This window comes from Pogonomyrmex barbatus, unplaced genomic scaffold (genome assembly GCF_055798465.1).
Source record: "Pogonomyrmex barbatus isolate J1 unplaced genomic scaffold, ASM5579846v1 scaffold34, whole genome shotgun sequence".
Classification (NCBI taxonomy): Eukaryota; Metazoa; Arthropoda; class Insecta; order Hymenoptera; family Formicidae; genus Pogonomyrmex; species Pogonomyrmex barbatus.
In genome coordinates, this window is record NW_028297132.1 from 27,489 (window position 1) to 53,868 (window position 26,380).

At 55.8% G+C, this 26,380-nt stretch overlaps 1 protein-coding gene, 1 long non-coding RNA gene and 3 pseudogenes across 8 annotated transcripts; 2 read left to right on the top strand and 3 right to left on the bottom strand.

The window, feature by feature from the left end:
- The first annotated feature begins 59 nt into the window (after positions 1–59).
- On the top strand, positions 60–20,565 carry LOC148935848 (uncharacterized). 6 transcript variants are annotated; one of them, XM_089080566.1, is made up of 5 exons: positions 17,890–18,339; positions 18,415–18,585; positions 18,828–18,851; positions 18,941–19,117; positions 19,820–20,565. In XM_089080566.1, exons 2-5 carry the CDS (start codon positions 18,549–18,551, stop codon positions 19,888–19,890), a joined length of 309 nt encoding a protein of 102 aa, XP_088936692.1. In that variant the 5' UTR covers positions 17,890–18,339; positions 18,415–18,548; the 3' UTR covers positions 19,891–20,565. The 6 variants fall into 6 exon arrangements, 5 of the variants coding, with proteins under 5 accessions (XP_088936693.1, XP_088936692.1, XP_088936694.1 ...); XM_089080570.1 differs by having other exon boundaries at positions 17,891–18,339; positions 18,941–19,122; XM_089080567.1 differs by lacking the exons at positions 17,890–18,339; positions 18,415–18,585; positions 18,828–18,851 and adding exons at positions 60–205; positions 284–457.
- Positions 1,940–2,119, bottom strand: LOC148935849 (U2 spliceosomal RNA; annotated as a pseudogene).
- Positions 9,109–11,395, top strand: LOC148935850 (uncharacterized). Of its 2 annotated transcripts, none has more exons than XR_016140072.1 (4): positions 9,109–9,253; positions 9,332–9,517; positions 9,864–10,040; positions 10,765–11,395. It is a non-coding gene; the product is annotated as an uncharacterized LOC148935850 (long non-coding RNA). The 2 variants fall into 2 exon arrangements; XR_016140073.1 differs by having other exon boundaries at positions 9,332–9,505.
- On the bottom strand, positions 11,006–11,185 carry LOC112552278 (U2 spliceosomal RNA; annotated as a pseudogene).
- Positions 20,061–20,239, bottom strand: LOC148935851 (U2 spliceosomal RNA; annotated as a pseudogene).
- Positions 20,566–26,380: the final 5,815 nt, after the last annotated feature.

Sequence of the window (26,380 nt, forward strand, 5' to 3'; positions counted from 1 at the left end):
TAAATAATTAATTAACAGGCAGCCGCTCCGTCCAGCTAAGTATTCTAGTTGTTAAAATATTAATAATCAGTCTTATATGCAATCTCACCGTGACACTGCTTGCAGGTTATGCGGATTGATATATGTGCACCCAGCCACTGCACCGTCAGATGAATAAAATAAATAAATAAATAAATAGATAATATGTCAAGTGGATAAAAAGATGGTAAGTATGGAATTATTGTCGGTCTTTAAAATCGCTCGCCGTGTTGTGTCATATCAATAAAAAGATTTTCTATTGCAGATGTCATGCGGATAAAATAATAAATATATAAATAGAATAAGTAAAATAGATAAATAAATAATTAAATATATCGACAACACAACGATGGAACGACTAGTAGACGGACAACGAGACAATCAACGAGAATTAAAGCCAAAATGTTTCACAGGCTACTTCATCGATGGGAACTGCGCTGTGTGTATATATGTATATAAGATGTGTAATATTTACTGTATTGTTAGGATGAATTGTAACTAAATAGTTTAAGGATTTTAGATGTTTAGTAAATTAATATGTACATATGTAATCTTAGCAAATTCTCGTCGCATCCAGATTCACCCGACACCTAACCTCACATGCGGTGTGACAGTTCACCCCTCAGTGCTTTTTATATGTATATATGTATGAAATTAATAGTAATTCTGACTCTGTTATGCAGTGACTATTCAGTTAACGACAACGAGTGCAATGATGCCTGCCAGTTATGCGTTATATATATATATTTTAGTGTATATAGTTAGAGTTATTCTATATGAATTTCTTTCTCGACAGCTGCCACAGTGAGATGCTGGACAATATAATGCGTTATTCCTGGAACAAGATGCAATGTGGAGCAGCTGCAGCAGCCTATTCTATACGCGGAGAGAAATGCGAACGCCTGCAGCACTTATTATATGGGCCCATGCATATGTGGCAGTACTGGTCATCGACTCACTCTACGCAGCCAAAGTGAGGTGCTCACTATACGTGATATTTAGTGTAAGAAGAGTGTATGGTTAGACAGTTGGCTTAGAGACGATTAATTGAAGCTAGTGACATAAAAATTATATAATAAATTTATCAGATTAAATACATGTACATCTGCCACTGCTGCTGTCTAACCTATATGTATCGCAGACTGTATCACACCGCAATCAAATAATAAATAGTTAAATAGATGAACAAATAAATAAATAAATATCCAATAAATAGGGAACACTGTACATAAATTTATTCAACAATTTTAATAAATAGATACAACGGCACATTCGAACATTCTACACAGCAATATCTAACATGACTCATCAAGGTGACAGGTACATTTATGTTTTCACTTTAAAATTAACGAGTCTCACGTGCAATAATTAAAATTGATTCAATAATCGATTATATAAAATAAGAATAAATAAATAAATAAATTAAACGGGAGACAAGTCAAGATGGTAAAAATTGTGAAATATGAGTCATGCGCGGCACTCAACGTACATCTCTCCGCACTTGCAACTATATACAAAATTATGTCATATGTTTAAAATGAATAAATAAATAAGTTAATAGTTAAAATATGGTCAATACGGTAAAATATAAAACAAAGAACATATAAATAGTTGCGTCAGAACGTGCTAGGAGCGGCCGGAGAGAGAAGTTTCGCGAAATTAATTTATGCCGTTTTTCAGGTAAAATTCTGCGATGCGACCAGTCTTATGATACACTAAGTGAGCCGATGGACCAAGTACTTACCCGATGACGTGGAGTAGTCCTGCTTACCCACTGGATGACGCACCGAGGGCCCGGGAGACTCAGAACACGCGCACTTCACCAAAAACACCGATTTCGCGGATTTACCGATTATTGAGACCTGGCCCGTGCTCTGGGGTAATCGGATGCGATAGAAAAGAATAAAATGCTCTTTTCCCCGTGCACTGGGCCGAACTCCACGGTACTGCAATGCGGAGCCGACCCGCGGCAGGGTCGGAGCAAGCTCCGTGCACCCGCCAGGTCCCAAAAATCAGTTTAATATTCTGAGTCTCCTATGGAGACTGTATCAGATATTAAGCTGATAAGAACAGATTAGCACACTTTTATTTTAAAAAATGTTCCCCGGAGGGCATCTCACCCCCCGGGGTAGATACAGAGGAAAAGCGGCTAGGCCGCGCGCAAAACTAAAATACTATATTGGCGGGGGACAATAGCCCCCCCCGCCTTGTGGGCACTAAAACTAGTGGGGCTGACGGGGTCGCTCCCCGCCAGCATGCGCATATTAAAATTAAACTATCCCCCCAGCTCGCGTGCTGGGGGGATGACACAGGTGTCGGCGGCCCTCGGGGTGTATCACAGATAGGAAGGTTAAAAGATAAAAGACCCCGAGGGCGCGCGCGCGGCAATACTTAATAGATAAATAAAATAAATAAAGTCAACGCGACACATTCACACTCGCCTAAGATACAATATGATTCACGCGGCACGCACACTCGAACATTCATGGCCCCACAGAAAAGAAAATAAATAAATAAATGTAAATAAATAAAATAAAAATAAAGATAAAAATAAAAATAAAAAATAAAAAATAAAAAAATAAAATAATAAATAAGAATAAATAACAAAGAATAAATAAGATTACACAGGGAGATAAAAACATGCGGTCCGGGCAATAAAATATATACATAGAAAAATAAAAAGTGTCCGGATACTAACAAGAGGCGGGCAGGAGGCCCGTCCACATATCTCATGAATAAAAAGAAAACAAATAACAAGATAATTAAAATAATAAAAATAAAAAAGTAATAAAAATAGGAAAAATAAATACAAATAATAATAAGTTAAGCTTAACAAATTAGAAGATAAATTATAATATGGATATGTGGACATCGGCCGCTCCTGCCCGCTTGGATAAAAAGGGGGGCCAAGACGAGGACAAGAATAAGTTACGCGACATTCACACTCACGGCGATACGCGACGCGTCGCAACTTCTTCAGTGGCGGCCCAGCGCCGGCGGACGGCCCGAGGCGGCGTCGCGAGCACCCCATCACCAGCGGGGCGAGAGGGAGCTTGGTACTGGCGGACGCCGGACACGTGCTCCACATAAATGTCCCTCGACCAGCGGATGGTATCCGAGACGATCAACCGCCGCATCATAGAGGCATACGGACCGCCAATCCGCAGCACCCTCAGGACAGCCTCGTTTCTCGGATCCCACGACCCGAGAGCACCGACGACGAAGGCCGTCACGAGGACACGGTACCCCCGCCGCTGGAGCTCCTCAGCCAGGGGGGAGTACTTGGCGATTTTCCTCCCCCTGGCTTCCTCGAAAGACATCCAGCGGTTTTCGAAAGGCACCGTGACGTCGCATATGACGACACTCTTGGAGAGCTCGTGCCTGATCACGAGATCAGGCCGTAGCTCACCAAGTTCCCCGTCGATGCCCTCAATCCGCTGGTTGACCCGTTTGTCGCCCGGCAGACGGCAAGCCTTCCAGAGGCGGTGCAATACGGCATTGTGCCTCAGCTGTATTGCGGCAGCATGGACGCCGCAGTGACCGAGCACATGTGGTAAGGTCTCCGATACCTCCCCGCATCGCCGACAGCGCTTATCGCCGTCCCCCCAACGCCGCGCGCCGTTGAGGGGAAGGACATCGAGACGCGCTCGATGTATGAAGCGCCAGTCGGCGAAGCGGGTGAAGCTGCCGCCGCGAACGAAGTGATTGCTCACTGGCGCTCGCGACGACACCTCGAAGACCTTACCCTGGTCGGGTTTCCTGAGCAAACGCTCCGCGTAGTGCTCGGCTACAGCTGAGCGCAACCGATTCACCACCTGGTTACGCGCTCCAGGTGGGATCTTTACCGCGGCACCTCTGGGCCCTCGGCACTCCACGATCATCTCCTCGGTCTCCGGCACCCACCGCCACCGCAGAGACAACCGCTCGGACAGCCTTCGCGCGGCATTCCGCGCCCTCGACCAGAGGGATTTCTCCCCTCCGCCCCTCAGCCTTCCCTCCTGCGAGCCAGAAAGGAAGGCGGCGATCGTCTCGCAATCAGGGGCGTGGCCGGTCCTGCGCTGAACCACCCCCGTCAGTGATTCCCAGGCGAGACGCCTGACGGTGGCATCGCCAGCCGTAAGCATACGGAAGGCGTGTGCCACCGACAGGACGTCCGCCAGGTCAGCCAACGGAAGGAGTCCACACCCCCCCCATCGCGGGGGCATGTAGACCCCCTCCGCGCTGGCACGCTGGGGGAGATTCAGCCAGGACTTCGCGAATCTTCGAATCGCGAGATCCGCGGCCGTGAGGGGACGCTTCTCCACACTGGCTCCCCGCAGCAGAAAATCAAGGCGCGGTAGGATGAAGGTCCCGAGTATGTCACATTTCTGCCACGGGGCGAGGAGGGCGCGATCCACCGCGCGAACGTCCGAGAGGAGGTCCCCGATGGTGGCGTAGGGCGCCTGGTCGACCGAGAATCCCGTCGGAACACCGAGGTGGGTGTAAGGCTCACCCTCTGCCAGATGACGCACCGGTTGGCCCTGGATGCTGAACGACGTCGGCAGAACCCTGCCGCAACCACCCGTGCCGATGTGCAGGGTGGCGCATTTGGCAGGGTTGAACCGCAAACCCACCGACGCCGCTTCAGTCTCCACCGCGTTGAGCAGTCTCCTCATACTCTCCGGAGTCTCTGTCAGGAGTGCAATGTCGTCCGCGTAAGCCAACACACTAAACCTGTTATTAAACATATTGTACCCCGCGTCGACATCGGTGGCTGCACGCAGCACCGAGTCGATCGCGAGGTCAAAAATAATAGGGCTTAGCGGACAACCCTGGCGTACTCCGGAGCGTATGGGGATGGGCGCGGTGAATCCCTCGGCGGTGCGCACACGCGTAGTGCAGCCGTCGTACATCGAGCCCCATATGTTTATGAGGCCCTTAGGCACCGCCGCTCCAGCCAGAGCACGGCGGATCGTCGCGTGCGGGATCGATCCAAACGCGTTGGATAGGTCCAGCCACGCGACGACCGCCTGCCTCCGGCTCCTCCTCGCGTCAGTCAGGGCCTCCTGAAGGACGAAATTGTGCTCGAAGCATCCCTCGTCCCTCAGGAAGCCCTTCTGGGCGGGACTAAGTCGGCGGTTGGCGACCGCCCAGTCGGTCAGACGATCGGCGAGAATCGCGGCGAAGAGCTTGGGGACGGTGTCTCCCAAAGCGAGAGGGCGCCAGTTCTCCAGCATGCCCCGGTCTCCTTTCTTGTGCACAAGTATCGTGCTGGAGGTCTTCCAGGACGCGGGGACTGCCTCGAGCCGCAAGCAGCAATTACAAATTGCTGTGAGGAGCCGCGTACCCGGATCCGCCCCACGGAGGTCACGGTAGGTGACGCCGTCGGGACCCGGCGCAGAGTTGTTCATACGCCGGAGCCGACGGTCCACCTCTCGCTCCGTGAAGGGATCCAGGAGATACGCGAACTCCTCGCGCGAACCCGAGGGGTCAGTGCGCTCGGCTTCCACGCCGGAGCCCGCCAGGAACTCCTCGCCGCGGTACAGGCGCTCGAAGTACTCCTGGACCCGACGTCTCGGCACCTGGCACGAGTCGGCAGGCCCCTGGAGCACCTCTCGCACCGCCTTGCGGCGATTCGCCCTGTAGAGCGCCTGCAAGCGCTTGGCCTCACGCACCCAGTCCCCGCGTGCTTCTCCCGACGCAGAGGGGCCGGCCGGTACCGACCCCTCGCCACTGGCGCCCTCTCCCTCCGGACCGACACCCCCCCTCGCCCCCCGCCGCGACCCCGCCTCACGCGACCGAGCTGGACGTCCTTGGGAATCGGCGGCGGCGCCGCGAGCCCTGTCCGCGACGACCTCCCCGAAGAACGCCGCGACTTCCGTCGCGAACGCCTCCAGTTCGGCGCGCGTAGCGACCGCCGGCGCCCGGGCGGCCAGCTCGTCGCGCGCAGCCAACCGCTCACGCCTGACCCGCATCGCTGCGGGAACAGGCGCCGGTTGGCGGCGCGACGGCTGACCGCCCGCGACGCCGGCGAGTCGCGGCTCGCGACCTCGTCGCCCACCCCCCCTTCCACCGACAGAGGCCGGAGACGCCCCGCCTTCCTCACGGGGCGCCACGACGGACGCTAGTGCGCGTCGCCGAGCCATTACACCGCGGACATTCACGGGAGCACACGGATGTACGGCACTCACCTCATCTCCAGCACCGTCCCGGGTATCTCCCTCGCGCTCCGCCAGCGATGTCCCGCGATGAACTGCCGCCTCTCTTGTCGGTGTTGGAGACTTATGGGCCGTCCTCGCGTTGTTGTTTCCATCTACCGCCGGCGCTGGTGGCGGTGTGACTCTCGACTCACGCGGCCCCGATGTCGCCGGCGACACGGAGCCGACGGAACTGCCGCTCGAGCGGCGCCTCAACGCTCTTCTCCCCAGTTGCACCCTCCACTCGCCACCCAGCTGGTCCCCCTCGCTGGTCGCTGGTGGTGGCGTTGCGATGGCCGCACCCCGCTGCCGCCTCGCTGCTGCTGCCCCCTCGGCCGATGGTGGTTTTGGCGCAGATGGGGGCGTCCTTCTCAGGACCGCCGTGCACGGTGACGTTCCCCTCGCTGGCTGGGGAGGGGAGTGGCGTACGGCTGGTGTGTGCCACTCCCCGGCGGCGGAACCGGCGGACATCACCGGTCCGCCGCACACCGACGTCGTCACCGTGCATGTCGTCAGCGTTGCCGGTATGGACGTCGCGGGGTAGGCCGATGGCGTGGCCCACGGTGGGGTCCCCGTTGGACTGCCGCGGGTGTTCTGCGGCAGGCTGGGGACCCGCGCGGGGGGTCTCTCCGGGGGTGTTCGCTGTACAGGTCCCCCCGCGCTCCGCGACGTCACGCCGCCCATCTCCCGCCGCGCTATCTCCGCGATCTTCTCGGCTGAGACCGCGATCACCCGGCTGATCGCTGCTGCTGTTGTTGCCGCTACCTCTGCCACCGCCGCGGATGTAGTCGGCGGTGGCGTCCTCGTAACCACCGGTGGGGAAGTCCTGGCCACCGGTGGTGTTATGCCGGGTGATCGCTGCAGGCTCATGTTGCGTGGCCCCCCCTCACCGCCGAACGTGGGTGTTCCTCCGCTCAAGGGTGGCGAGTGAACCACCCTCTTGCGGAGGACAGGGGGGGATGGTCTCAGCCTAGGCGCGGAGCCGCTCTTCTCGGTCGACACGCCTGCCGCCCGTGCCTGTTGAGGTGGGCTGCGGGCCACGGGCGGCCTCTTCCTCGCTGCTCCCCTCCCAAACGCGAATAATTCGCCGCTGGAGTTGGCGTCGCTGGATGCTCCGGATGGTGATGGAGTTTGGGAGGGGACGCGCGTCGACCTTGCCGCGGGCGGCGGTTTGGCCACCACGCGCGTGCTCGCTCGCGGTGCCCCTCGCACCGCGGGCCGCGCTGTGGTTGGCTGGCCGCGCGCGGTCGACCGCGATGCACTGGGCACCGCGGGCGCCGCGCCGGTAGTGGTGGCCATACGGATGGGCGCGTCTACTTTATCTACCGACAACACTCGACACTTACTTGTTGAAGCGGCGGTCGTCGTCCTCGTCGTTCTCCTCGCAGCGGCCCCTCCTCCTCCGGACGTTGGTGATAGGCGGGGCGCGGCTTTCCTGATGGCGGCCGCTCCGCGGGCACCGCTGGTGACCGGCGACGACCTCTTCGTCACCGTTGTGCCCGCTGTTACGGCCGCGTATGAGGGGGACGTCTCATTGGCCGGTGGTGTTGGCACTGCTGTTGGCGATGGGGTGGCGGTGGAGCGCAATCTGGGTGGCCGCGGATCAGCGGCCCTGCGCCGCGTCAGTCCGTCGGCCGCCGCCGTCGATCGCGCAGTCGCGCTCGCCGCACTGGTTTCACGCGTCACACCGCTTTCACCGTCACTGCCACTATTCACATCGGTTCCGCGAGTGCTCGGACCCGGGGCGTCCACCCGCGGAGACTGGGCGTGCTCGGCCTCATAGTGCGCTTTCACCGTTCTCAGCGGGTAATGTCCCGTGCCCCTGAGGCCGCACACGCCACACGCGTACCACACCGTGTCTCCGGGGTGGCATTTCCGCAAATGTTTTAATAAGTGCCCCGAGTCGCAATACTCCCCCTTTACCCGCGACGGTGCCGACTCGCTTAGCCAGCACCGTGGGCATCTGTAGGTCGCGGGGAGCGGGTAATTAATAAGGACTTCCCGTGGACTCGACATGTTCGTTCGTGGGCGGCCCCGACAAAATTAAACTAAATAAGGGTAAGTATAAAAAAATTATTTGGGGCCGCCAACACCGTCCACGAGAAGTCCAGAAACTATTGGTGGCACTCGCGGATACCGTCACTACCACTGCGCACGCGCGAACTAACTCGAAGTTGCGACGCGGTAAACAAAAACGCGAAATCGCTTCTCGGCCAATCGCGCACACGCACACTCGACTTACAAACTAAACCTAACTAGTACCCCGAGCCAAGACTGCCCGGCTGGGGAATTCAAATTTTAATGAAAATCTGCCCGCGAGCTCGGAATTCAATAATTAATTTCGATTCCGCGTGATTGTTCACGCGGAATATATAAAATCCTTAAGCCCCTCGCGCCGATTGGAAAAGTTACTAAAAAGTAACTAGGTAATTTAATATGGCGCGAGGGCGTTCAAAAATATGATATTATTGCTCGCGGGCCTCTAAATAGCAGTAATATATAGTCCCCACGCCGGACTTTCACCGCCCGCCTTTATCACTATACAACACGAGAACGCGGCTTAAGGCAGGCGGCGCCACGTGCGGCTTAAACTCGCACTGCGTGCTGCCACTCTAGCGCACCGCGCAGTACGCGTCGCAAGAAGTAAATACGCGCGAGTGACAGCGGTGCAGTGCGAGTGCAGTGATTGTTATTAAATTAATTGACAACGGCCGGCCACGGGTATCGTGGATAGTCGGCCGGCCGTATACAAGCAAGGAAGCGATAATTAAATGCCGCACGTGGAGTGTAGGCCCAACTCTGACCGTCTCCGTGCGCTGCAGGTTGCACCCTCCGCACGCTGCGTGCACTACGTATTACAACAAATAATTAATTAACAGGCAGCCACTCCGTCCAGCTAAGTATTTTTAATTGTTTAAATATTAATAATCAGTCTTACATGCGATCTCACCGTGACACTGCTTGCAGGTTATGCGGATTGATATATGTGCACCCAGCCACTGCACCGTCAGATGAATAAAATAAATAAATAAATAATATGTCAAGTGGACAAAAAGATGGTAAGTATGGAATTATTGTCGGTCTTTAAAATCGCTCGCCGTGTTGTGTCATATTAATAAAAAGATTTTCTATTGCAGATGTCATGCGGATAAAATAATAAATATATAAATAGAATAAGTAAAATAGATAAATAAATAATTAAATATATTGACAACACAACGATGGGACGACCAGCAGACGGACAACGAATCATGCAACGAGAATTATAGCTAAAATGTTTCATAGGCAACTTCACCGATGGGGACTGCGCTGTGTGTATATATGTATATAGAATGTATGATATTTATCGGATTGTCCAGATTAATTGTAAATAAATAGGTTAAGGATTTTAAATATTTAGTAAAATAATATGTACATATGTAGTTTTAGCAAATTCTCATCGCATCCAGATCCACTTGACACCTAACCTCGTATGCAGTGTGACAGTTCACACATCAGTGCTTTTAATATGTATATACGTATAAAATTAATAGTAATTCTGACTTTATTATGCAGTGGCTGTACAGTTAACGACGACGAGTACAATGATGCCTGCAGATTATGTGATTTATATGTATATTTTAGTATATACAGTTAGAGTTTATGTTACTTGAAATTCTTTCTCGACAGCTGCCACAGTGAGATGCTGGACAATATAATGCGATCAATCTGGAATGCAGTGCAATATGGAGCGACTGCAGCAGCCTATTCTACGCGCGGAGAGAAATGCAAACGCCTGCAGCACTTGTTATATGGGCCCATGCATATGTGGCAGTACTGGTCATCGACTCACTCTACGCAGCCAAAGTGAGGTGCTCACTAGATGTGATATTTATTATAAAAACAGTGTATGGTTAGACAGTTGACTTAATAACAGTGGATTGAAGCTAGTGACGTGAATATTGTACTATAAATTTATTAAATTAAAATTAAAATGGATACGTATAACTGTCACTGCTGCTGTCTAACCTATATGTGTCACAGACTGTATCACACCGCAATCTAGTAATAAATAATTAAATAAATGAATAAATACATAGATAAATAAATAACGGATATAACAGAGAACACTGGACATGAATTCATTTAACGATCTCAATAAATTAAATTAAATTAAATTAGATTAACGGCACATTTTATATAACAATATCTAGCATGACTCATCAAGGTGGCAAGTACATTTGTGTTTTAATTTCAAAATTAACGAGTCTCACGTGCAATAGTTAAAATTAGTCCAATAGTCAATTATATAAAATAAGAATAAATAAATAAATTAAACGGGAGACAAGTCAAAGTGATAAAAATTATAAAATATGAGTCATGCGCGGCACTCAACGTATAACTCCCAGCACTTGCAACTATATAAAATTATGTCAAATATTATAAAATGAAATAAATAAATAAGTTAACAGTTAAAATATGGTCAATACGGTAAAATATAGACAAGAAACATATAAAACAGTTGCGTCAATACGTGCTAAGAGCGGCCGGAGAGTGATATACGCGAAATTGACTTTTGCCGTTTTTTCAGATAAGATTCTGCGATGTGACCAGTCTTATGACATACTAAGTGAGCCGATGGACCAAGTACTTACCCGATGACGTGGAGTAGTCCTGCTTACCCACTGGATGACGCACCGAGGGCCCGGGAGACTCAGAACACGCGCACTTCACCAAAAACACCGATTTCGCGGATTTACCGATTATTGAGACCTGGCCCGTGCTCTGGGGTAATCGGATGCGATAGAAAAGAATAAAATGCTCTTTTCCCCATGCACTGGGCCGAACTCCACGGTACTGCAATGCGGAGCCGACCCGCGGCAGGGTCGGAGCAAGCTCCGTGCACCCGCCAGGTCTCAAAAATCAGTTTAATATTCTGAGTCTCCTATGGAGACTGTATCAGATATTAAGCTGATAAGAACAGATTAGCACACTTTTATTTTAAAAAATGTTCCCCGGAGGGCATCTCACCCCCCGGGGTAGATACAGAGGAAAAGCGGCTAGGCCGCGCGCAAAACTAAAATACTATATTGGCGGGGGACAATAGCCCCCCCCGCCTTGTGGGCACTAAAACTAGTGGGGCTGACGGGGTCGCTCCCCGCCAGCATGCGCATATTAAAATTAAACTATCCCCCCAGCTCGCGTGCTGGGGGGATGACACAGGTGTCGGCGGCCCTCGGGGTGTATCACAGATAGGAAGGTTAAAAGATAAAAGACCCCGAGGGCGCGCGCGCGGCAATACTTAATAGATAAATAAAATAAATAAAGTCAACGCGACACATTCACACTCGCCTAAGATACAATATGATTCACGCGGCACGCACACTCGAACATTCATGGCCCCACAGAAAAGAAAATAAATAAATAAATGTAAATAAATAAAATAAAAATAAAGATAAAAATAAAAATAAAAAATAAAAAATAAAAAAATAAAATAATAAATAAGAATAAATAACAAAGAATAAATAAGATTACACAGGGAGATAAAAACATGCGGTCCGGGCAATAAAATATATACATAGAAAAATAAAAAGTGTCCGGATACTAACAAGAGGCGGGCAGGAGGCCCGTCCACATATCTCATGAATAAAAAGAAAACAAATAACAAGATAATTAAAATAATAAAAATAAAAAAGTAATAAAAATAGGAAAAATAAATACAAATAATAATAAGTTAAGCTTAACAAATTAGAAGATAAATTATAATATGGATATGTGGACATCGGCCGCTCCTGCCCGCTTGGATAAAAAGGGGGGCCAAGACGAGGACAAGAATAAGTTACGCGACATTCACACTCACGGCGATACGCGACGCGTCGCAACTTCTTCAGTGGCGGCCCAGCGCCGGCGGACGGCCCGAGGCGGCGTCGCGAGCACCCCATCACCAGCGGGGCGAGAGGGAGCTTGGTACTGGCGGACGCCGGACACGTGCTCCACATAAATGTCCCTCGACCAGCGGATGGTATCCGAGACGATCAACCGCCGCATCATAGAGGCATACGGACCGCCAATCCGCAGCACCCTCAGGACAGCCTCGTTTCTCGGATCCCACGACCCGAGAGCACCGACGACGAAGGCCGTCACGAGGACACGGTACCCCCGCCGCTGGAGCTCCTCAGCCAGGGGGGAGTACTTGGCGATTTTCCTCCCCCTGGCTTCCTCGAAAGACATCCAGCGGTTTTCGAAAGGCACCGTGACGTCGCATATGACGACACTCTTGGAGAGCTCGTGCCTGATCACGAGATCAGGCCGTAGCTCACCAAGTTCCCCGTCGATGCCCTCAATCCGCTGGTTGACCCGTTTGTCGCCCGGCAGACGGCAAGCCTTCCAGAGGCGGTGCAATACGGCATTGTGCCTCAGCTGTATTGCGGCAGCATGGACGCCGCAGTGACCGAGCACATGTGGTAAGGTCTCCGATACCTCCCCGCATCGCCGACAGCGCTTATCGCCGTCCCCCCAACGCCGCGCGCCGTTGAGGGGAAGGACATCGAGACGCGCTCGATGTATGAAGCGCCAGTCGGCGAAGCGGGTGAAGCTGCCGCCGCGAACGAAGTGATTGCTCACTGGCGCTCGCGACGACACCTCGAAGACCTTACCCTGGTCGGGTTTCCTGAGCAAACGCTCCGCGTAGTGCTCGGCTACAGCTGAGCGCAACCGATTCACCACCTGGTTACGCGCTCCAGGTGGGATCTTTACCGCGGCACCTCTGGGCCCTCGGCACTCCACGATCATCTCCTCGGTCTCCGGCACCCACCGCCACCGCAGAGACAACCGCTCGGACAGCCTTCGCGCGGCATTCCGCGCCCTCGACCAGAGGGATTTCTCCCCTCCGCCCCTCAGCCTTCCCTCCTGCGAGCCAGAAAGGAAGGCGGCGATCGTCTCGCAATCAGGGGCGTGGCCGGTCCTGCGCTGAACCACCCCCGTCAGTGATTCCCAGGCGAGACGCCTGACGGTGGCATCGCCAGCCGTAAGCATACGGAAGGCGTGTGCCACCGACAGGACGTCCGCCAGGTCAGCCAACGGAAGGAGTCCACACCCCCCCCATCGCGGGGGCATGTAGACCCCCTCCGCGCTGGCACGCTGGGGGAGATTCAGCCAGGACTTCGCGAATCTTCGAATCGCGAGATCCGCGGCCGTGAGGGGACGCTTCTCCACACTGGCTCCCCGCAGCAGAAAATCAAGGCGCGGTAGGATGAAGGTCCCGAGTATGTCACATTTCTGCCACGGGGCGAGGAGGGCGCGATCCACCGCGCGAACGTCCGAGAGGAGGTCCCCGATGGTGGCGTAGGGCGCCTGGTCGACCGAGAATCCCGTCGGAACACCGAGGTGGGTGTAAGGCTCACCCTCTGCCAGATGACGCACCGGTTGGCCCTGGATGCTGAACGACGTCGGCAGAACCCTGCCGCAACCACCCGTGCCGATGTGCAGGGTGGCGCATTTGGCAGGGTTGAACCGCAAACCCACCGACGCCGCTTCAGTCTCCACCGCGTTGAGCAGTCTCCTCATACTCTCCGGAGTCTCTGTCAGGAGTGCAATGTCGTCCGCGTAAGCCAACACACTAAACCTGTTATTAAACATATTGTACCCCGCGTCGACATCGGTGGCTGCACGCAGCACCGAGTCGATCGCGAGGTCAAAAATAATAGGGCTTAGCGGACAACCCTGGCGTACTCCGGAGCGTATGGGGATGGGCGCGGTGAATCCCTCGGCGGTGCGCACACGCGTAGTGCAGCCGTCGTACATCGAGCCCCATATGTTTATGAGGCCCTTAGGCACCGCCGCTCCAGCCAGAGCACGGCGGATCGTCGCGTGCGGGATCGATCCAAACGCGTTGGATAGGTCCAGCCACGCGACGACCGCCTGCCTCCGGCTCCTCCTCGCGTCAGTCAGGGCCTCCTGAAGGACGAAATTGTGCTCGAAGCATCCCTCGTCCCTCAGGAAGCCCTTCTGGGCGGGACTAAGTCGGCGGTTGGCGACCGCCCAGTCGGTCAGACGATCGGCGAGAATCGCGGCGAAGAGCTTGGGGACGGTGTCTCCCAAAGCGAGAGGGCGCCAGTTCTCCAGCATGCCCCGGTCTCCTTTCTTGTGCACAAGTATCGTGCTGGAGGTCTTCCAGGACGCGGGGACTGCCTCGAGCCGCAAGCAGCAATTACAAATTGCTGTGAGGAGCCGCGTACCCGGATCCGCCCCACGGAGGTCACGGTAGGTGACGCCGTCGGGACCCGGCGCAGAGTTGTTCATACGCCGGAGCCGACGGTCCACCTCTCGCTCCGTGAAGGGATCCAGGAGATACGCGAACTCCTCGCGCGAACCCGAGGGGTCAGTGCGCTCGGCTTCCACGCCGGAGCCCGCCAGGAACTCCTCGCCGCGGTACAGGCGCTCGAAGTACTCCTGGACCTGACGTCTCGGCACCTGGCACGAGTCGGCAGGCCCCTGGAGCACCTCTCGCACCGCCTTGCGGCGATTCGCCCTGTAGAGCGCCTGCAAGCGCTTGGCCTCACGCACCCAGTCCCCGCGTGCTTCTCCCGACGCAGAGGGGCCGGCCGGTACCGACCCCTCGCCACTGGCGCCCTCTCCCTCCGGACCGACACCCCCCCTCGCCCCCCGCCGCGACCCCGCCTCACGCGACCGAGCTGGACGTCCTTGGGAATCGGCGGCGGCGCCGCGAGCCCTGTCCGCGACGACCTCCCCGAAGAACGCCGCGACTTCCGTCGCGAACGCCTCCAGTTCGGCGCGCGTAGCGACCGCCGGCGCCCGGGCGGCCAGCTCGTCGCGCGCAGCCAACCGCTCACGCCTGACCCGCATCGCTGCGGGAACAGGCGCCGGTTGGCGGCGCGACGGCTGACCGCCCGCGACGCCGGCGAGTCGCGGCTCGCGACCTCGTCGCCCACCCCCCCTTCCACCGACAGAGGCCGGAGACGCCCCGCCTTCCTCACGGGGCGCCACGACGGACGCTAGTGCGCGTCGCCGAGCCATTACACCGCGGACATTCACGGGAGCACACGGATGTACGGCACTCACCTCATCTCCAGCACCGTCCCGGGTATCTCCCTCGCGCTCCGCCAGCGATGTCCCGCGATGAACTGCCGCCTCTCTTGTCGGTGTTGGAGACTTATGGGCCGTCCTCGCGTTGTTGTTTCCATCTACCGCCGGCGCTGGTGGCGGTGTGACTCTCGACTCACGCGGCCCCGATGTCGCCGGCGACACGGAGCCGACGGAACTGCCGCTCGAGCGGCGCCTCAACGCTCTTCTCCCCAGTTGCACCCTCCACTCGCCACCCAGCTGGTCCCCCTCGCTGGTCGCTGGTGGTGGCGTTGCGATGGCCGCACCCCGCTGCCGCCTCGCTGCTGCTGCCCCCTCGGCCGATGGTGGTTTTGGCGCAGATGGGGGCGTCCTTCTCAGGACCGCCGTGCACGGTGACGTTCCCCTCGCTGGCTGGGGAGGGGAGTGGCGTACGGCTGGTGTGTGCCACTCCCCGGCGGCGGAACCGGCGGACATCACCGGTCCGCCGCACACCGACGTCGTCACCGTGCATGTCGTCAGCGTTGCCGGTATGGACGTCGCGGGGTAGGCCGATGGCGTGGCCCACGGTGGGGTCCCCGTTGGACTGCCGCGGGTGTTCTGCGGCAGGCTGGGGACCCGCGCGGGGGGTCTCTCCGGGGGTGTTCGCTGTACAGGTCCCCCCGCGCTCCGCGACGTCACGCCGCCCATCTCCCGCCGCGCTATCTCCGCGATCTTCTCGGCTGAGACCGCGATCACCCGGCTGATCGCTGCTGCTGTTGTTGCCGCTACCTCTGCCACCGCCGCGGATGTAGTCGGCGGTGGCGTCCTCGTAACCACCGGTGGGGAAGTCCTGGCCACCGGTGGTGTTATGCCGGGTGATCGCTGCAGGCTCATGTTGCGTGGCCCCCCCTCACCGCCGAACGTGGGTGTTCCTCCGCTCAAGGGTGGCGAGTGAACCACCCTCTTGCGGAGGACAGGGGGGGATGGTCTCAGCCTAGGCGCGGAGCCGCTCTTCTCGGTCGACACGCCTGCCGCCCGTGCCTGTTGAGGTGGGCTGCGGGCCACGGGCGGCCTCTTCCTCGCTGCTCCCCTCCCAAACGCGAATAATTCGCCGCTGGAGTTGGCGTCGCTGGATGCTCCGGATGGTGATGGAGTTTGGGAGGGGACGCGCGTCGACCTTGCCGCGGGCGGCGGTTTGGCCACCACGCGCGTGCTCGCTCGCGGTGCCCCTCGCACCGCGGGCCGCGCTGTGGTTGGCTGGCCGCGCGCGGTCGACCGCGATGCACTGGGCACCGCGGGCGCCGCGCCGGTAGTGGTGGCCATACGGATGGGCGCGTCTACTTTATCTACCGACAACACTCGACACTTACTTGTTGAAGCGGCGGTCGTCGTCCTCGTCGTTCTCCTCGCAGCGGCTCCTCCTCCTCCGGACGTTGGTGATAGGCGGGGCGCGGCTTTCCTGATGGCGGCCGCTCCGCGGGCACCGCTGGTGACCGGCGACGACCTCTTCGTCACCGTTGTGCCCGCTGTTACGGCCGCGTATGAGGGGGACGTCTCATTGGCCGGTGGTGTTGGCACTGCTGTTGGCGATGGGGTGGCGGTGGAGCGCAATCTGGGTGGCCGCGGATCAGCGGCCCTGCGCCGCGTCAGTCCGTCGGCCGCCGCCGTCGATCGCGCAGTCGCGCTCGCCGCACTGGTTTCACGCGTCACACCGCTTTCACCGTCACTGCCACTATTCACCTCGGTTCCGCGAGTGCTCGGACCCGGGGCGTCCACCCGCGGAGACTGGGCGTGCTCGGCCTCATAGTGCGCTTTCACCGTTCTCAGCGGGTAATGTCCCGTGCCCCTGAGGCCGCACACGCCACACGCGTACCACACCGTGTCTCCGGGGTGGCATTTCCGCAAATGTTTTAATAAGTGCCCCGAGTCGCAATACTCCCCCTTTACCCGCGACGGTGCCGACTCGCTTAGCCAGCACCGTGGGCATCTGTAGGTCGCGGGGAGCGGGTAATTAATAAGGACTTCCCGTGGACTCGACATGTTCGTTCGTGGGCGGCCCCGACAAAATTAAACTAAATAAGGGTAAGTATAAAAAATTATTTGGGGCCGCCAACACCGTCCACGAGAAGTCCAGAAACTATTGGTGGCACTCGCGGATACCGTCACTACCACTGCGCACGCGCGAACTAACTCGAAGTTGCGACGCGGTAAACAAAAACGCGAAATCGCTTCTCGGCCAATCGCGCACACGCACACTCGACTTACAAACTAAACCTAACTAGTACCCCGAGCCAAGACTGCCCGGCTGGGGAATTCAAATTTTAATGAAAATCTGCCCGCGAGCTCGGAATTCAATAATTAATTTCGATTCCGCGTGATTTGTTCACGCGGAATATATAAAATCCTTAAGCCCCTCGCGCCGATTGGAAAAGTTACTAAAAAGTAACTAGGTAATTTAATATGGCGCGAGGGCGTTCAAAAATATGATATTATTGCTCGCGGGCCTCTAAATAGCAGTAATATATAGTCCCCACGCCGGACTTTCACCGCCCGCCTTTATCACTATACAACACGAGAACGCGGCTTAAGGCAGGCGGCGCCACGTGCGGCTTAAACTCGCACTGCGTGCTGCCACTCTAGCGAACCGCGCAGTACGCGTCGCAAGAAGTAAATACGCGCGAGTGACAGCGGTGCAGTGCGAGTGCAGTGAACAATTGTTAATTAGTTAATAGCGGCCGGCCACGGGTATCGTGGATAGTCGGCCGGCCATATATGCACGAACAAGTGACAATTAAATGCCGCACGTGGGGTGTAGGCCCAACTCTGACCGTCTCCGTGCGCTGCAGGTTGCACCCTCCGCACGCTGCGTGCACCACCTATTTTAATAAATAATTAATTAACAGGCAGCCGCTCCGTCCAGCTAAGTATTCCAAATGTTTAAATATTAATAATCAGTCTTATAGATGTGATCTCACTGTGACACTGCTTGCAGGTTATGCACACCGATTAATGTACATATGTGCGCATCCGGCCACTGCACCGTCAGATAAATAAAATAAATAGATAAATAAATAAATAATATGTCAGGTGGATAAAAAAGATGGTAAGTATAAAATTATTGTCAGTCTTTATAATCGCTCGCCGCGCTGTGTCATATTGATAAAATTTTCTGTTGCAGATGTCATGCAGGTAAAATAATAAATATATAAATAAAATAAAATAGATAGCTAAATAGATAAATAAATAGATGAACAGCACGATGGAACGACCAGCAGACGGACAACGTGACAAGTAACAAGGATTATAGCTAAGATGCTTCACAGGCTACTTCATCGATGGAGACTGCGCTGTGTGTGTATATGTATATAAAATGTATGATATTTATCGAATGGTCCGGATGAATTGCAAATAAATAGGTTAAAGATTTAAAATAATGAATGAAATAATAATATATACACATATAATTCTAGCAAATCCTCATCACATCTACATCCACATCTGACATCTAACCTCACATTTACTTTGACAGCTAATACTCTAAAATTTAATATATACATGAAATTAACAGTAATTTAGGCTCTTGTTATGCAGTGGCCGTTTATTTACAAACAGCAGGTATAGTGATGCCTGCCAATTATGTAATCTATATGTATATTTAAATGTATATAGTAAGAATTATTTTATATGAGATTCTTTCTCGACAGCTGCCACAGTGAGATGCTGGACAGTACAATGCAACCAGTCTGGAGTGCAGTGCAGTGTGGAGCGACTGCAGCAGCCTATTCTACGCGCGGAGAGGAATGCAAACGCCTGCAGCACTTGTTATATGGGCCCATGCATATGTGGCAGTACTGGCCATCGACTCACTCTACGCAGCCAAAGTGAGGTGCTCACTATACGTGATAATTAGTGTAAAAATAGTTAGTGGTTAGACAGATGACTTAAGAACAATGGATTGAAGCTAGTGACGTGAATGTTTTATTATAAATTTATTAGATTAAAATAGATATGTGTAACTGTCACTGCTGCTGTCTAACCTATATGTATCACAGACTGTATCACACCGCAATCTACCAATAAATAATTAAATAAATAGAGAAATAAATATCAAATAAACAAAGAACGCTATACATGGATTTATACAACAATTTTAATAAATTAATACAACGGCACATTTGAACATTATCTAGTATGACTCATCAAGGTGACATTTGCTTTCACTTCAAAATTAACGAGTCCTCTGTACAATATAATAAATCAATTCGATGGTCAGTTATGTAAAATATGCAATAAATAAATAAGTTAAACAGGAGACAAGTCAAAGATAATAAAATAGAGCTATGTTAACATGTTAAAATTGTGAAATATGAGTCATGCGCGGCACTCAACGTACTCTCTCAGCACTTGCAACCATATACAAAATTATGTCAGATGTTTAAAATGAATAAATAAATAAGTTAATAGTTAAAATATGGTCAATACAGTAAAATATAAAACAAAGAACATATACATAGTCGCGTCAGAACGTGCTAAGAGCGGCCGGAGAGAGAAGTTTCGCGAAATTAATTTTGCCGTTTTTTCAGATAAAATTCTGCGATGTGACCAGTCTTATGATATACTAAGTGAGCCGATGGACCAAGTACTTACCCGATGACGTGGAGTAGTCCTGCTTACCCACTGGATGACGCACCGAGGGCCCGGGAGACTCAGAACACGCTCACTTCACCAAAAACACCAACTTCGCGGTTTCACCGATTCTTGCGACCTGGCCGGTGCTCTGGGATAATTAAAAGCGATAATACTAATTAAAATGCGCTTTTCCCCGTGCACTGGGCCGAACTCCACGGTACTGCAATGCGGAGCCGACCCGCGGCAGGGTCGGAGCAAGCTCCGTGCACCCGCCAGGTCTCAAAAATCAGTTTAATATTCTGAGTCTCCTATGGAGACTGTATCAGATATTAAGCTGATAAGAACAGATTAGCACACTTTATTTTAAATAATGTTCCCCGGAGGGCATCACACCCTCCGGGGTAGATACAGAGAAAAAGCGGCTAGGCCGCGCGCAGAATTAAAAATACTATATTGGCGGGGGACAATGGCCCCCCCCGCCTTGTGGGCACTAGAACTAATGTGGCTGGCGGGGTCGCTCCCCGCCAGCATGCGCAAATTAACATTAAACTATCCCCCCAGCTCGCGTGCTGGGGGGATGACGCAATTAACAATAATTGGCGGCCCTCGGGGTGTATCACAGATAGATAGGTTACAAAATAAAAGACCCCGAGGGCGCGCGCGCGGCAATAATAAATGAATTAAAATACATAATGGTCAACGCGGCACACTCACACTCGCTTAAGATACAATAAGTTTTACGCGGCACACACACTCGAACATTCATGGCCCCACAGAAGAGAGAACAAGATAAAATAGGTATAAATAAATAAGATAAGAATAAATAGAAATAAATAAATAATAAATAAAAATAGATAAATAAAGAGAATAGATAACAATATAAATAAACAGAAAATAAAAACATACGGTCAATAAAATATGTGTATAAAAAGAAAAATAAAATATTGTCCGGATACTAAAAAGAGGCGGGCAGGAGGCCTGTCCACACATCTCATGAATAAAAAGAAAATAAATAACAAGATAATTAAAATAATAAACATAAAAGAGTAACAGAAATACAAATAATAATAAGTTAAACTTAAAAGATTAGAAGATATATTATACTATAGATGTGTGGACATCGGCGACTCCTGCCCGCTTGGATAAAAAGGGGGGCCAAGACAAAGACAGAAATAATTTACGCGACATTCGCACTCACGACGATACGCAGCGCGTCGCAACTTCCTCAGTGGCGGCCCAGCGCCGGCGGACGGCCCGAGGCGGCGTCGCGAGCATCCCATCACCAGCGGGGCGAGAGGGAGCTTGGTACTGGCGGACGCCGGACACGTGCTCCACATAAATGTCCCTCGACCAGCGGATGGTATCCGAGACGATCAACCGCCGCATCATAGAGGCATACGGACCGCCAATCCGCAGCACCCTCAGGACAGCCTCGTTTCTCGGATCCCACGACCCGAGAGCACCGACGACGAAGGCCGTCACGAGGACACGGTACCCCCGCCGCTGGAGCTCCTCAGCCAGGGGGGAGTACTTGGCGATTTTCCTCCCCCTGGCTTCCTCGAAAGACATCCAGCGGTTTTCGAAAGGCACCGTGACGTCGCATATGACGACACTCTTGGAGAGCTCGTGCCTGATCACGAGATCAGGCCGTAGCTCACCAAGTTCCCCGTCGATGCCCTCAATCCGCTGGTTGACCCGTTTGTCGCCCGGCAGACGGCAAGCCTTCCAGAGGCGGTGCAATACGGCATTGTGCCTCAGCTGTATTGCGGCAGCATGGACGCCGCAGTGACCGAGCACATGTGGTAAGGTCTCCGATACCTCCCCGCATCGCCGACAGCGCTTATCGCCGTCCCCCCAACGCCGCGCGCCGTTGAGGGGAAGGACATCGAGACGCGCTCGATGTATGAAGCGCCAGTCGGCGAAGCGGGTGAAGCTGCCGCCGCGAACGAAGTGATTGCTCACTGGCGCTCGCGACGACACCTCGAAGACCTTACCTTGGTCGGGTTTCCTGAGCAAACGCTCCGCGTAGTGCTCGGCTACAGCTGAGCGCAACCGATTCACCACCTGGTTACGCGCTCCAGGTGGGATCTTAACCGCGGCACCTCTGGGTCCTCGGCACTCCACGATCATCTCCTCGGTCTCCGGCACCCACCGCCACCGCAGAGACAACCGCTCGGACAGCCTTCGCGCGGCATTCCGCGCCCTCGACCAGAGGGATTTCTCCCCTCCGCCCCTCAGCCTTCCCTCCTGCGAGCCAGAAAGGAAGGCGGCGATCGTCTCGCAATCAGGGGCGTGGCCGGTCCTGCGCTGAACCACCCCCGTCAGTGATTCCCAGGCGAGACGCCTGACGGTGGCATCGCCAGCCGTAAGCATACGGAAGGCGTGTGCCACCGACAGGACGTCCGCCAGGTCAGCCAACGGAAGGAGTCCACACCCCCCCCATCGCGGGGGCATGTAGACCCCCTCCGCGCTGGCACGCTGGGGGAGATTCAGCCAGGACTTCGCGAATCTTCGAATCGCGAGATCCGCGGCCGTGAGGGGACGCTTCTCCACACTGGCTCCCCGCAGCAGAAAATCTAGGCGCGGTAGGATGAAGGTCCCGAGTATGTCACATTTCTGCCACGGGGCGAGGAGGGCGCGATCCACCGCGCGAACGTCCGAGAGGAGGTCCCCGATGGTGGCGTAGGGCGTCTGGTCGACCGAGAATCCCGTCGGAACACCGAGGTGGGTGTAAGGCTCACCCTCTGCCAGATGACGCACCGGTTGGCCCTGGATGCTGAACGACGTCGGCAGAACCCTGCCGCAACCACCCGTGCCGATGTGCAGGGTGGCGCATTTGGCAGGGTTGAACCGCAAACCCACCGACGCCGCTTCAGTCTCCACTGCGTTGAGCAGTCTCCTCATACTCTCCGGAGTCTCTGTCAGGAGTGCAATGTCGTCCGCGTAAGCCAACACACTAAACCTGTTATTAAACATATTGTACCCCGCGTCGACATCGGTGGCTGCACGCAGCACCGAGTCGATCGCGAGGTCAAAAATAATAGGGCTTAGCGGACAACCCTGGCGTACTCCGGAGCGTATGGGGATGGGCGCGGTGAATCCCTCGGCGGTGCGCACACGCGTAGTGCAGCCGTCGTACATCGAGCCCCATATGTTTATGAGGCCCTTAGGCACCGCCGCTCCAGCCAGAGCACGGCGGATCGTCGCGTGCGGGATCGATCCAAACGCGTTGGATAGGTCCAGCCACGCGACGACCGCCTGCCTCCGGCTCCTCCTCGCGTCAGTCAGGGCCTCCTGAAGGACGAAATTGTGCTCGAAGCATCCCTCGTCCCTCAGGAAGCCCTTCTGGGCGGGACTAAGTCGGCGGTTGGCGACCGCCCAGTCGGTCAGACGATCGGCGAGAATCGCGGCGAAGAGCTTGGGGACGGTGTCTCCCAAAGCGAGAGGGCGCCAGTTCTCCAGCATGCCCCGGTCTCCTTTCTTGTGCACAAGTATCGTGCTGGAGGTCTTCCAGGACGCGGGGACTGCCTCGAGCCGCAAGCAGCAATTACAAATTGCTGTGAGGAGCCGCGTACCCGGATCCGCCCCACGGAGGTCACGGTAGGTGACGCCGTCGGGACCCGGCGCAGAGTTGTTCATACGCCGGAGCCGACGGTCCACCTCTCGCTCCGTGAAGGGATCCAGGAGATACGCGAACTCCTCGCGCGAACCCGAGGGGTCAGTGCGCTCGGCTTCCACGCCGGAGCCCGCCAGGAACTCCTCGCCGCGGTACAGGCGCTCGAAGTACTCCTGAACCTGACGTCTCGGCACCTGGCACGAGTCGGCAGGCCCCTGGAGCACCTCTCGCACCGCCTTGCGGCGATTCGCCCTGTAGAGCGCCTGCAAGCGCTTGGCCTCACGCACCCAGTCCCCGCGTGCTTCTCCCGACGCAGAGGGGCCGGCCGGTACCGACCCCTCGCCACTGGCGCCCTCTCCCTCCGGACCGACACCCCCCCTCGCCCCCCGCCGCGACCCCGCCTCACGCGACCGAGCTGGACGTCCTTGGGAATCGGCGGCGGCGCCGCGAGCCCTGTCCGCGACGACCTCCCCGAAGAACGCCGCGACTTCCGTCGCGAACGCCTCCAGTTCGGCGCGCGTAGCGACCGCCGGCGCCCGGGCGGCCAGCTCGTCGCGCGCAGCCAACCGCTCACGCCTGACCCGCATCGCTGCGGGAACAGGCGCCGGTTGGCGGCGCGACGGCTGACCGCCCGCGACGTCGGCGAGTCGCGGCTCGCGACCTCGTCGCCCACCCCCCCTTCCACCGACAGAGGCCGGAGACGCCCCGCCTTCCTCACGGGGCGCCACGACGGACGCTCGTGCGCGTCGCCGAGCCATTACACCGCGGACATTCACGGGAGCACACGGATGTACGGCACTCACCTCATCTCCAGTACCGTCCCGGGTATCTCCCTCGCGCTCCGCCAGCGATGTCCCGCGATGAGCCGCCGCCTCACTTGTGGGTTGTGGAGACTTGTGGGCCGTCCTCGCGTTGTTGTTTCCATCTACCGCCGGCGCTGGTGGCGGTGTGACTCGCGACTCACGCGGCCCCGATGTCGCCGGCGACACGGAGCCGACGGAACTGCCGCTCGAGCGGCGCCTCAACGCTCTTCTCCCCAGTTGCACTCTCCACTCGCCACCCAGCTGGACCCCCTCGCTGGTCGCTGGTGGTGGCGTTTCGATGGCCGCACCCCGCTGCCGCCTCGCTGCTGCTGCCCCCTCGGCCGATGGTGGTGTTGGCGCGATTGGGGGCGTCCTTCGCACGACCGCCGTGCACGGTGACGTTCCCCTCGCTGGCTGGGGAGGGGAGTGGCGTACGGCTGGTGTGTGCCACTCCCCGGCGGCGGAACCGGCGGACATCACCGGTCCGCCGCACACCGACGTCGTCACCGTGCATGTCGTCAGCGTTGCCGGTATGGACGTCGCGGGGTAGGCCGATGGCGTGGCCCACGGTGGGGTCCCCGTTGGACTGCCGCGGGTGTTCAGCGGCAGGCTGGGGACCCGCGCGGGGGGTCTCTCCGGGGGTGTTCGCTGTACAGATCCCCCCGCGCTCCGCGACGTCACGCCGCCCATCTCCCGCCGCGCTATCTCCGCGATCTTCTCGGCTGAGACCGCGATCACCCGGCTGATCGCTGCTGCTGTTGTTGCCGCTACCTCTGCCACCGCCGCGGATGTAGTCGGCGGTGGCGTCCTCGTAACCACCGGTGGGGAAGTCCTGGCCACCGGTGGTGTTATGCCGGGTGATCGCTGCAGGCTCATGTTGCGTGGCCCCCCCTCACCGCCGAACGTGGGTGTTCCTCCGCTCAAGGGTGGCGAGTGAACCACCCTCTTGCGGAGGACAGGGGGGGATGGTCTCAGCCTAGGCGCGGAGCCGCTCTTCTCGGTCGACACGCCTGCCGCCCGTGCCTGTTGAGGTGGGCTGCGGGCCACGGGCGGCCTCTTCCTCGCTGCTCCCCTCCCAAACGCGAATAATTCGCCGCTGGAGTTGGCGTCGCTGGATGCTCCGGATGGTGATGGAGTTTGGGAGGGGACGCGCGTCGACCTTGCCGCGGGCGGCGGTTTGGCCACCACGCGCGTGCTCGCTCGCGGTGCCCCTCGCACCGCGGGCCGCGCTGTGGTTGGCTGGCCGCGCGCGGTCGACCGCGATGCACTGGGCACCGCGGGCGCCGCGCCGGTAGTGGTGGCCATACGGATGGGCGCGTCTACTTTATCTACCGACAACACTCGACACTTACTTGTTGAAGCGGCGGTCGTCGTCCTCGTCGTTCTCCTCGCAGCGGCTCCTCCTCCTCCGGACGTTGGTGATAGGCGGGGCGCGGCTTTCCTGATGGCGGCCGCTCCGCGGGCACCGCTGGTGACCGGCGACGACCTCTTCGTCGCCGTTGTGCCCGCTGTTACGGCCGCGTATGAGGGGGACGTCTCGTTGGCCGATGGTGCTGGCACTGTTGTTGGCGATGGGGTGGCGGTGGAGCGCAATCTGGGTGGCCGCGGATCAGCGGCCCTGCGCCGCGTCAGTCCGTCGGCCGCCGCCGTCGATCGCGCAGTCGCGCTCGCCGCACTGGTTTCACGCGTCACACCGCTTTCACCGTCACTGCCACTATTCACCTCGGTTCCGCGAGTGCTCGGACCCGGGGCATCCACCCGCGGAGACTGGGCGTGCTCGGCCTCATAATGCGCCTTAACCGTTCTCAGCGGGTAATGTCCCGTGCCCCTGAGGCCGCACACGCCACACGCGTACCACACCGTGTCTCCGGGGTGGCATTTTCGCAAGTGTTTCAGTAAATGCCCCGAGTCGCAATACTCCCCCTTTACCCGCGACGGCGCTGACTCGCTTAGCCAGCACCGTGGGCATCTGTAGGTCGCGGGGAGCGGGTAATTAATAAGGACTTCCCGTGGACTCGACATGTTCGTTCGTGGGCGGCCCCGGCAAAATTAAACTAAATAAGGGTAAGTATAAAAAATTATTTGGGGCCGCCAAC

Coding starts and splice junctions, on each gene's coding strand:
- LOC148935848 (XM_089080566.1), top strand. CDS start 18,549: ATGCTTCACAGGCTACTTCATCGATGGAGACTGCGCT. Junction 18,852..18,940: donor CGTTTATTTACAAACAGCAG/GTATAGTGATGC, acceptor CTTTCTCGACAG/CTGCCACAGTGAGATGCTGG. Junction 19,118..19,819: donor ACTCACTCTACGCAGCCAAA/GTGAGGTGCTCA, acceptor CCGTTTTTTCAG/ATAAAATTCTGCGATGTGAC.